Source organism: Stomoxys calcitrans, chromosome 4 (assembly GCF_963082655.1).
Source record: "Stomoxys calcitrans chromosome 4, idStoCalc2.1, whole genome shotgun sequence".
Classification (NCBI taxonomy): Eukaryota; Metazoa; Arthropoda; class Insecta; order Diptera; family Muscidae; genus Stomoxys; species Stomoxys calcitrans.
This window is the reverse complement of record NC_081555.1, coordinates 109,412,070-109,424,254: the sequence shown is the minus strand read 5'-3', so window position 1 is coordinate 109,424,254 and position 12,185 is coordinate 109,412,070. Positions and strand designations below refer to the sequence as shown.

Below are 12,185 nucleotides of genomic sequence, written 5' to 3'. Positions count from 1 at the left end.
TACGAGGCCGAACGTCTGGGTTCAAATCTCGGCGTGAACAGCAATAAAATTTTCAGCAGTGGTTATCCCCTTAATAATTCTGGCTATATTAATAAGGTATCCTGCCATGTTAAGACTTTTCTACCAAGTGATGTCGCTATGCGGCACGCCATTCGGACTCGGCATAAAAGGAGGTCCCGTATCCAAGAGCTTAAAACTTTAATCGGACTGCACTCATTGATATGAGAGAAGTATCTCCTGTTCCTTAATGGAAAGTTCATGGGAAATTTAGTTTAGTAAACTATGCCCATTTATGGATTATAAGTACTGGCATTATTTCACAACTGTCATGTAAAATTTTTAAAAAAGAGTTGAATTTTTATAAAATTTTCTAACCATTCGTTGGTAATGGGTAAGAAAATCTTCATTCCTTTGGTGAAATATGTACGAAACATGTTTTTAAGGAAGGATTTATTTTGCCATGTAATCATTTTTGAGATACCGGTGAAAACGGAGCCAACATTTCCTTTCAAAATTACCACCTATCTCAATGTACATGTAGCGCTTTCCCTTTCGAATGATTAACCTTATACCTTATATTTAACTATTCTAAAATCAAATCAATATTCCAACAACATCACTTAAGTTTTCACACGTTTCTTGAGTATAAGGCTTATGAACGCACTCATCAACCTTCTGCGCATATCATTTCAATGACTTTATTCATTAAGGGCATTTTGTATAAATTAATCTTAACCTAAGCGTATTATCGAAAGTGGAAATATGTATAATTACAAGTGTTCCCTCAATAAGGATTATTACAGCAGCAATTTTTAATTAACGAGTGTTCATAGCATGATTTTGCATACAACAGTGAGCATTCATAGTAGACGCATTGAGGAGGCTTTTGGTAAATGGAACCTGTAAAGAAAACAAACAAAGAGGTATGGAAGATAATCTATATGTGTAAATTTTATTTGTAAATCATTTTGAAAATGAACTCTGTCGAATCTATTTCAGTAAAATTAGGTTGAGACTAAATCAAAACTGGAAGTAATTCTGAAACGAGCCGTATAATTACAGTTAGATAACTTTCTGTTACTTTTTATACCCTTCACCACTACTGTGGTACAGGGTATTATAACTTAGTGCACTTGTTTGTAACACCCAGAAGAAAGAGAGATAGACCTATTGATAAGTATACCGATCGACTCTAAATCACTTTCTGATTCGATTAAGCTATGTCTGTCCGTCCGTCTCTCTGTCCATCTGTCTGTCTGTCCGTCTGTTCATGTTAATTTGGGTCTTGCATATGGCATATGACTGGGCTAGACCCAGAGGTCCAAAAGTTAACCCAGGGAAGACTGAAATAGGCCTGTTCACGAGGAAGACGAAGGTGGGCCAATTTAACGCACCACGTTTCCTCAATAAGACGATTTCGATATCTGACAACGTCAATTACTTAGGTGTGATCTTGGACAGGAAACTGAATTGGAAGTGTCATATTCTGGAGCGTAGTGAGAAGGCTCACAGATGTTGGGCACTATGTAGACGGCCCGTAGGCTCGAAATGGGGCCTGAATCCTAGGATAGTCCACTGGCTCTACAGGAGCGTGATAAGACCAATACTTACTTACACCTCAGTTATTTGGTGCACTGGTGTGGAGAAAAAGTGCAAATAAGGACTATACAACAGGTTAATCGCGGCGACGATGGTTCCGATCGGATGCCTTAGATGAATCTTGAGGTCGAGTGTGAGACTGTATAAACCATATGCTAAGGAGCAGGTGGATAAATTGTGTGTCCCACGGCATAAATATAAGGGAGAAAGTGTCACAACGCACGCCATGGGGGGTCATTTATGGGTGACCAACAAAAATGACCTATAACGGATGCTGCTGAACGATGTTATAATACATCTAAGAGGTAAGGATCCGAACCAGCTATGCAGAGAGGCCGAAAGGGTCTTGCATATGGCATATGACTGGGCTAGACCCAAAGTTCTCAATGTTAACCCAGAGAAGACGGGTTAACTTCAGAGAAAACGGTCACCCACTCCCATGGGTGACCACCATAAATGACCTATTACGGATAGGCGGAGCGATGAGGACCACGCCCCCTAGGGCACTGGAGACTATTCTAGATATCCGACCCATTGACATATAGATTAAGTGTGAGGCAGTCACAGCGGCTATGAGACTTAAGGCGATGGGAGAATGGATTGAGGATGAGAGCAGCTCATACCATCGCGGTATAATCAAGGCGACGATAGCAAACCTGGAAGGAAGGGGAGAGGTTTCCGATCGGATACCTGAGATGAAGCTTGAAGTCGAGTGCGACGCATTGCTGCCATCGGCATAGTCTTGAATTGAAGGAATCTGGAAGATCATGTTACACGCATGGATCAAAGCTAGAGGACAGAGTGGGCCTCGGGGTTTACATTGAAAACCCAGGGACTGACATCTATTTTAGACTGACTGACCATAATACGGTCCTGCAGGCGGAGATCCGGGCGATCACACAATGCGTGAAGTGGTGTGTGCTAACGCGAGGACGTCGATTCTAAACATTTTAACGACAGTAAAATTGCCATAAGGGCAATAACAACCAGGACGGTAGGTTCACGAACAGTCTTGCAGTGTCGGAAGGAGATTAACGCCTTCTCTGAGGATGGCAAATCCACATCGTTTTGGCGCCGGGCCATAACGGAGTAAGTTGAAATGTTGAAATGAAAGGCCAGACGATTTGGCGGTGAAGGACAGAGGACTCCCGTCAATAAACTTGGTTAACCAGAAGCCTTTCAGGACGACGCAGTTCGAGTTAAGGGAGTGGGCGACAAATGCGCATGCATTGTGGAACGCATTGTAGAACAGCGAAATGGTCGGTAGGACGGCGAAAATCCTATGGGGTGATCCAGATCGTGAGAAGACGTGGCTATTACAGAAAGGAAGCAAGAAGGAGGTCAGTATAGCTTTAGGAATCATAACGGGACATATAGGACTACGAGCTCACTTATGTAAAATCGGTGCGGCAAGTGATAGCATGTACAGGGCATGCGGGGAAGATGATGAGACGTTGGAGCATTTCCGTTGTCATTGCCCGGCTTTCACGTCTAACAGATACCGGTTCTTAGGTGGAGACACAATATCAGACAGGAACCAACTTAGGGGAGTGCCATTGAAAACAATTAAGGATTTTATAAGTAGCACGGAGTTCCTGACTTAAAATTTTTTTTTAAGAGGTTACTTTATAGTTTTTAGAGCGCACAACAAGCCGATTACTGGCTTAGGTGTATGTCCATAGTGGCATGGGGTGGATTCATATCTGCACCCTCTTTTCAACCTAACCTAACGAAATTTGTGTGCAAAGTACATCTCGAAGTTTTCATCCGATCGTCTTAAAATGTGGTACAGGCCTGTTTTTCGGCCTAGGGTCGAAGCCCATTGAAATTGGAAAAAATCGGTTCAGATTTAGATATAGCTTCCATATATATGATCGTCAGATTGGCAGTAATATTGCAATAAAATGGTCTTTTGTTAACCGATTATTTCGAAATCCCGCAAGAAGGATTTTCTTATAACTCTCTACATTAGAGGTGAATTTCATGGAAATCTGTTCAGATTTAAACATAGCTCTCATATATATATCGTCCGATTTTCACTCCTAGAGCCACTGCAAGCGCATTTATTGACCAATCTTCCCAAAACTTCGTACAACGATTTCCTCGATGACTGCCACAGTATCTGAGAAGTTTGCTCGAAATCGGTTTAGATTTATATATAGCTCCCATATATATGTTTGTCCTATTTGCAGTAATATTGCAATAAAATGGTCTTTTTTTAACCGATTCTCTCGAAATTTGGCAGGAAGAATTATCTCTTGACTCTTGACATTACTGGTGAATTTCATGGAAATCGGTTCAGATTTGGATATAGCTGTCATATATGTATAATGCCAGATTTTCGCCTCAAGAGCCACTGCAAGCGCATTGTTTGACAAATCTTGCCAAAATTTTGCTCAGCGCTCTCCTCGACGACTACGACATTATTTAAAAATTTTGCTCGAAATCGGTTCAGAATTAGGTATAGCTCCCATATGTATGTTCGTCAGATTTTGGGTAATTTGCAATAATTGTCATTTGTCAACCATAGTTATTACAGTTTGAACATATTTGATCGCAGAAGTCCATAAAATTTGGTTCAGAATTGGATATAGCTCCCACATTGTACTTATAGGGTAGGTGTAGGGAAGGGTAGGTATAGGGTAGGGTAGGTGTAGGGTAGGGTAGGTGTAGGGTAGGGTAGGTGTATACAGTCGGCACCGCCCGACTTTTGCCCTTTCTTACTGGTTTTTATTTTGAAAATAAACTCTGTCGAATCTATCTCAACAAAATTAGGCTGAAGCTAAATCAAAACTGGAAGAAAATCGTGGTCGAACAGTCAATCGAACAATACGGGTTTTTGTAAGTAGCTCAGAATTCTTTACTACGATTTTCTCTTACCCAGTTGGTCTTGAAAGCACAGAATAAGCCGATAACTGCCTTAGGTGTATTCTCATAGTGACATGGGGCTAATTAATATCCGTAACCTCTTTTAAACTTAACATTAACCTAACCTAATCTAATCTAGTCGAATCGAGTAATTAGAGGCAGATCAATCACTCTACATTTCTTAGTTTTGCAAACAAATGCCCAAGGTTTGGCACCCAGTACCCCAACTGCTGGTGTAGGATATGAATCCTCAAATAATTGAATGGTGATATGTATAAAGAATACCATTCTCATCTTCCGATTAACCTGTATTTATAAACACCATTTCCTTTTTCAAGTCAACTATAAAAATGGCCTTAATCGTATTACTCCCCCTAGCATCTTAAAACCATGTTTTGAGGCCACAATAAAATACCCAAAATACTCTTTAGGGAATATTATGACACATGCCAGTGGATAATACCGATAAATCACTCATTTTAGTGAAGTTACACCCAAAATGACACATATTGTCTTTGCCAATTTATTGCGCAACGCTTCAATAAGTCTCAGAATAAATATGTTGTAATGCGTTATTCAATTACTTACCTGGATAATCGCAGCAGCATGTGTCGTGAATCAGTTTATGCGAACAATAACTGTAGACGGACGAATCGCATAATGGACAGCCAGGCAATGTTGCTGGCAATTGCGATTGGGGCATGTACTGAGCGGCATTGGGGTGTTGACGTGTTTCCAGTTTGGCTGAAATTGGTTTTAGCGACATGGTCACGGGCTCTTTGGGTTCTGCAAAAGAAACGAAATGGCATGAAGAGGAAAATCAAGAGACGAATTAGACAGCAATTTGTAACAACTGCGTTATGATTTATGTATTAATCGGCTCAAAAGATAATCAAACATTGTGGTAGACCAACATCCCATAGCCATATATTCATTTGTTCATTCATTCATTCATCCATCCATCCACCCATTCATGCGTGGTGTGGCCACGGAAAGGGAAAGGAATGTCAGGCATTAGACAGTGTTTGATTATGTGGTCAAGTTAGTGTAGTGCAGAAATATGTCAATATAAGCAAGACACTATGGAACAATGTTTAAAAATCCACCATAAGAGTAGGAGTATATTCTTAAATTTTTTGAAAACATCTTAAAATATAAACCTTCGAGCTGCAAAGTAATTGAAGAACCATCTGAGTCCTGAGTGATTTTTATACTTTTCATCGAAGGGTGGGGATATAGGTTAGGATAGTTTAGGTTGAAAAGAGGGATATAGCTCCCATATATATGTTCGTCCGATTTGCAGTAATTTTGTAATAAAACGGTCTTTTTTTAACCAATTCTCTCGAAATTTGCAGGAATCCGCTTCATGCCACTGTGGACATACACCTAAGCCAGTAATCGGCTGGTTTTGAACTTTTAAAAACGAAAAAGAACATTTTAAGTTAGGAATTCTGTGCTACTTACAAAATCCTTAATTGTTTTCCATACCACTTCCCTAAGTTGATTCATGTCTGGTATCGCGTCCCCACCTAAGTACCGGTGTCTGTTAGCCGCTAAAGCCGGGCTATGACATAAAAAATGCTCCAACGTCTCATAATCTTCCACACAGGACCTATACATGCTATCACTTGCCGTATCGATGTTTATACCCACCACCATAGGATGGGGGTAAACTAATCGAGTCATTCCATTTGTAACACCTCGAAATATTGATGTGGGACCCCATAATGTGTATATATTCTGGATTGTCTCGACATTCTGATTCGATGTAGCCTTGTCCGTCCGTCCGCCCGTCCGTCTGTCGGAATCACGATAGCTGTCGAACGCGTAAAGCTAGCCGCTTGAAATTTTGCACAGATACTAAGTATTGAGGTAGGTCATATCGGTGGGTCATATGGGTGCAGATTTAGATATAGCTCCCATATAAACCTATTTCCCGATATGACTTCTTGAGCTCTGAAAGCCGCAATTTTCATCCGATTTGGAAGTTTTGCAAATAGTGTTCTATTATGACTACGAACTAATGTGCCAAGTACCGTTTAAATCGGTCTTTAACCTGATATAGCTCCCATATAAACCGATTTAACGGATTGACCTCTTGAGCCCCTGAAAGCCTCGATTTGGTTGAAATTTTGCACATAGTGTTCGTTTGAGGCCACCGTAGCGTATAGGTTAGCATGTCCGTCTATGACGCTGTACACCTGGGTTCGAATCCTGGCGAGACCATCAGAAAAAAAATTTTTCAGCGGTGGTTTTTCCCTCCTAATGCTGGCAACATTTGTGAGGTACTATGCCATGTAAAACTTCTCTCCAAAGAGGTGTCGCACTGCGGCACGCCGTTCGGACTCGGCTGTAAAAAGGAGGCCCCTTATCACTGAGCTTAAACTGGAATCGGCCTGATATATGACCTCTAAGTTCCTAAGTGGAATGTTCATGGGCAAACATTTATTTTTTTTGTTCATTTGTCACTTCCAACATCTGTGCGAAGTACCGTCGAAATCGGTCTATAACCTGATATAGCTCCCATATAAACCGATTTCCCGATTTGACTTTTTTAGCCCTTACAAGCCGCACTTTTTGTCTGATTTGGTTGAAATTTTGCACATAGTGTTCTGTTATGACTCTCAACAACTGCGCCAAGTACGGTCCAAATCGGGTTTTCACCAGATATAGCTTGCTCCCACATTTTAGCAGAATACATGGTGGTGGGTTCCCAAGATTCTCCCCGACCGAACTTAGCACGCTTTTACTTGTGCATAAGTGAGCTCGTAATCCTATTTGTCCCGCTATGATACCGAAAACTATACTGACCTCCTTCTTACTTCCTTTCAGTAATAGCCTCATCCTCTCACGATCCGGATCGCCCCATAGGATTTTCGTCGTCCTACCGACTTTTTCGCTGTTCCACAGAATTACATGCGTATTTTTTGCCCACGACCTTAAATCAGTCTGCGTAGATCCAAAAGGCTTCGGGTTAACCAAGTTTTTCCACGGCAGTTCTCTGGCCTTCACTGCCAAATCGTCTGCCCTTTCATTCACGGTACCCAAACGATGTGGATCATGCCATCCTTAGAGAAGGCGTTAATCTCCGTTTTCACTGCAAAACTGTTCGTGACCTTACCCTCCTGGTTGTTATTGCCATTATGACCATTTTACTCTCGGTAAGGAAGTTTTCACTTGACAACCTCGAGTTAGTACCACACCACCTCACTTATTTCGTGTTAGCCCGGATTCCCGCCTGCAGGACCGTATTATGGTCAGGCAGTCTAAAATAGATCTCAATCCCTGGGTTCCCTAGTCCCACTCTGTCCCCAAGCTTTCTTGCATCCGTGTAACATGATCTTCCAGACGGCAAACTGCAGTCCAAGACTGTGCCGCTGGCATAGTCAGGAAAGGTAAAAGTCGAGTTGTACCGTCTGTATAATACCCTATTCCTACCCTTTAAGTGGAAATTGGATCTATATCTCATTCTGAACCGATTTTGATGGACTTCGACGGAGGTTTCATATCGGCTATAAAACAATCCGTATCAAATTGGGAGCAAATATCTTCAACATGGTAATATCCATTGGTCTTTAAGTGCAAGAAGGGCGACATAGGTATGTATATGGAAGCTAAATATTAATCTTAACGTATTTTTATAAAATTTAACAATTTATGAAAATCGGTTCGGTTCCCATATACAACTTTCTTCCGATAAGACCTTTTCTGACAGTAGTAGCCACAATTTTGGTCCTTTCATTACAACAATTTTATATGATGTGCTTCATTTGACGTCGCACTACCTGTATAAATCTCAATAGGCACACTAGTTCACAATCTGATAAAATTTAAAAATTTTATATGCCAAAAGTATTTGGTTGATGCTGTGGTGTAGGATATAATATAGTACGCTCTGCCCAACAATAGCCTTTGCTTAACACTAAATTTCCCATCAACATTCCCTTGCGGAACAGGGGATACTTCTCTCATATCAATGAGTGCAGTCCGATTAAAGTTGAAGATCAATAAAAAGGGCGACACCACTTGGAAGAGAAGTTTTCACAGGACAAAGTACCCCACAAATGTAGCCAGCATTAGTAAGGGAATAACCAAGGCTGAACATTTTTCCGATGTTCTCACCAGGATTTAAACCTAGGCGTTCGGCGTCATTGACGGACATGCTATCTCAGTACCACGATGTCCTCCAGCTTGTCCGTGGTTATTTTGTTTAATTTTTTTCAAAAAGGTAGCTAACATATAAACCGATGTTCCGAGCCCCTGGAGAGCGCATTTATTGTCTAATTTGGCTGAAATTTAGCTTCTTCTCCCATTGCTACCGTAGCGCAGAGGTTAACATGTCTACCTATGTCATATAAAAATTTCTCCCCAAAGAGGTGTCGCACTGAGGGACGCCCTTCGGACTCGGATTTTAAAAGTAGGACCCTTATCACTGAGATTAAACTTTAATCGGGCAGCAGTCATTGATATTTAAGAAGTTTTTCCCTGTTTCTGAATAAAATGTTCATGGACAAATCAGCAATTTTACTTTTCTAACGACTTTCAAAAAAAAAAAAACCTGGCAAATATAGTCTGAATCAATCTATAACCTTATAAAACTCCCATATAAGCCGATTTATTTCTTGAGTCCCTAATGGGTGTAATTCGTATTCGATTTGGCAGATACTTTGCACAATAGTCCAAATTAAGTACGGCATACCAATTTTTATCCATTATCTTATGTTTGCCTAAAAAAAGAGATAACGCGCTAAGAACTAGACAAATGCGATCCATGGTGGAGAGTATATAAGAACATATATACTTGATCGTCATGACATTTTAATTTGATCTAGCCATGTCCACTGTCTGCCTGTCGCACTCTAACTTTCGAAGAGATGAAGCTAGGCGACTGAAACTTCCATAATCTTTTATAGCTGAAACCAATCTGGAATCTAGACTTCTTGAGCTTCTAGATGGCTTAGTTATTATCGGATTTGGCTAAAATTTTGTAAAAAGTGTTTTGTTTTGTCTCGCAACAACTATGCCAATTATGGTCTGAATCGGTCTATAAGCTGATATAGCTCCCGTAAAAATCGATCTCTCGTATTACTTCTTGAGCCCCTAAAGGGCGCAACTCTTATCCAAATTGGCTGAAATTTTATACATGACTTCTACTATGGTCTCCAACATTCAAATCAATTAAAGTTCAAATCGGACCATAACTTGATATAGCTCCAATAGCATAGCAATTCTTATCCATTATCGAGATAAACACGCTTTTACTTGTTTTACGAGTACTTTTTACTTTTTATACCTACCAGCACAGGATGGGGGTTTACTAATTTGTATCACTCCCTTTAACACCTCGAAATATTCGTCTAAGACCCCATAAAGTATTTATATTCTTGATCGTCTCGACGTTCTGAGTCGATCCGTTCGATGTCCGTCCATCCGTCTGTCGAAATCACGATAGCGATGGAACGGAACGCGTAAAGCTAGCCGCTTGGAATTTCGCACAGATACTAAGTATTGATGTAGGTCGTTGGGGATTGCAAGTGGGTCATATCGGTTCAGATTTGGATATGGCTCCCATATTAACTGATCTCCCGATTTGACTTCTTGAACCCCTTACAAGCCGCAATTTTTGTCCGATTTGGCTGAATTTTGTTCTAGTCTTCTGTTATGACTTCCACCAACTGTGCTAAGTACGGTCTAAATCGGTCAAGAACCAGATATAGCTCCCATATAAACCGATCTTCCGATTTGACTTCTTGAGCCCCTGGAAGCCGCAGTTTTTGTCTGTTTTGGCTGAAATCTTGGATGTGGTGTTCCATGACATTCAACAAATTTGGATTGTACGGTTCAAATTGGTCAAGAACCATATAAAGCTCCCATATAAAACGATCTCCCGATTTGACTTCTTAAGCCCTCAATTTTCATCCAATGTGGCTGAAATTTTGTTCACAGTGTTCTGTTGTGTTAAGTACGGCCCCTGATATAGTTCCCATATAAACCGATCTCCCGATTTGACTTCTTGAGCCCCTGGATGCCAACATTTTTATTCGATTTGGCTGAATTGTTGGCCAATTTTTTTTATGACTTTCAACAACCATGTACGGTCTAAATCGGTCTTTAACGTGATATAGCTCCCATATAAACCGATCTCCCGATTTAAATTACCGAGTCCCTAGAAACCGTAATTTTAGTCCGATATGATATGATATGAAATTTTTCACATGATGTTCTGTTATGACGTCCAAAAACTGTGTCGAGTACGGTTCAAATCGGTCAAGAAACTGATATTGTTCCCATATAAATCGATTGCTTTTGGAGGTCGTAAAAGAAGTATACATGGGCCGATTTGGCCTATCAATAATCCTCAACGATTTACTATAAATATCTCAAGCGAATTACAATTTTCGGCTAGACGCGACGGACGGACAGACATGGCTGGATCGACACAAAAACAACAGTTGAACTGAACCTGTCCATCTAGACAAAACTTTTCTAATAAGATTCGCATGAAATTTGTAATACAAACTTTAGCAAGCCGAAATTGACGAGTTTTGATGCCGTTTTATTTCCTTTCTTTAATCTTGGAAAAACTGTTTCCCTAATATTTCTTTAAAGTTGTTATGATTGCTAAACACTGAATTTGTTGAAATAATTTATCTGGTACCTGTTTACTAAACACTGCTACACAGTGTGCTATGATAAAATGTTGGAAATGTTAATGGGGGAAGGGAGGGGTTGTGTCCTATTGGACATTGGTTGTGTATTTACCCAAACTATTCAAATCATTAGTTTCACTTTCTGCCATTGATGGCTGTATGTATGTTGCAGCAGCACTTAGCACCATCAACATTAGCAACAGCATCCGTAATGGTTTCATTAGAAATGGCGATGATGACGATGAGACTGTTCCACCTTCTCGTCCGCCTTCTTCACGTTCTTCTGCCACATGGTGAGGAGGATGGTGATGTTGTTGACGGCGGCTACGTGTCATCGACAACACGACATTGTTCAACATGTTGTGCGTATGATTGAAAGTATGGATGGACGGATAGATGGATAAATGGAGACGACAAAAGTGACTGTGACTGGCCGTTTACTGTGACTCGAATTGGGACCGGGGGACGGACTGACTGACTGCCTGCCTGCCTGGCTGAGTGCTTGGCTCTTGGTTTGTTGAATGGTTTGTGTATCTGGTTATCTGGTTATTACACAACTAAAACCCTGTCAGCTTTTTAAAATATCTCAACATCTTTTGCTCTTCTGCCGCTGCGAAGAAAGGGAGAAATGCATAAAATGTTTCATTCAGCTTATGGGTGAACGGTTGGATGCTGTTGCTGCTGCTGGCTTACTGAACGATTGGATTGCCATGAGATGCTTGCTCTGTGTATTATATTGTGTTGTGGCAAACATTATCGTTGTTGTTTTGTTTTCTTCTTGTTTACTGTTGTTGCTTTTTTTGTCAACTCATTTCTTTCTTTTTTTGTCTACTTCTCCAATGGAGGGCATATAGCTTCAAGTTTTTTTTTTCTATGTTGCGAGTGTACCTGTTTTTACATTTGTAAAATGGGCGTTACTTACAGTATCCAGAAAATTGATTATAGAGAAGCTAACTGGAAATTGTAAGAGATTTTTCCATACAAATCTTGCTTTTAATTTGTTTGCCATTTACACTAGGATGGAGGTATATTAACTCCATCATTCATCGAAATAATGTTTTAAGACCT

The 12,185-nt window shown here is 40.4% G+C and overlaps 1 protein-coding gene across 1 annotated transcript; it reads right to left on the bottom strand.

The window, feature by feature from the left end:
- Positions 1–620: 620 nt before the first annotated feature.
- LOC106090689 (uncharacterized) lies at positions 621–11,654 on the bottom strand. The gene is made up of 3 exons (XM_059367818.1): positions 11,230–11,654; positions 5,056–5,253; positions 621–900 (listed from the first exon to the last, which is right to left on the bottom strand). Exons 1-3 carry the CDS (start codon positions 11,474–11,476, stop codon positions 785–787), a joined length of 561 nt encoding a protein of 186 aa, XP_059223801.1. The 5' UTR covers positions 11,477–11,654; the 3' UTR covers positions 621–784.
- Between the last annotated feature and the right edge of the window lie 531 nt (positions 11,655–12,185).

Bases quoted from the DNA above. Each gene is read 5' to 3' on its own strand.
- LOC106090689 (XM_059367818.1), bottom strand. From the start codon at position 11,476: ATGTTGAACAATGTCGTGTTGTCGATGACACGTAGCCGCCGTCAACAA. The intron at 5,254-11,229 runs GTAAATACACAA...TTTCTTTTGCAG, and splicing joins TAATGATTTGAATAGTTTGG to AACCCAAAGAGCCCGTGACC. The intron at 901-5,055 runs GTAAGTAATTGA...TTTTCTTTACAG, and splicing joins ATGCTGCTGCGATTATCCAG to GTTCCATTTACCAAAAGCCT.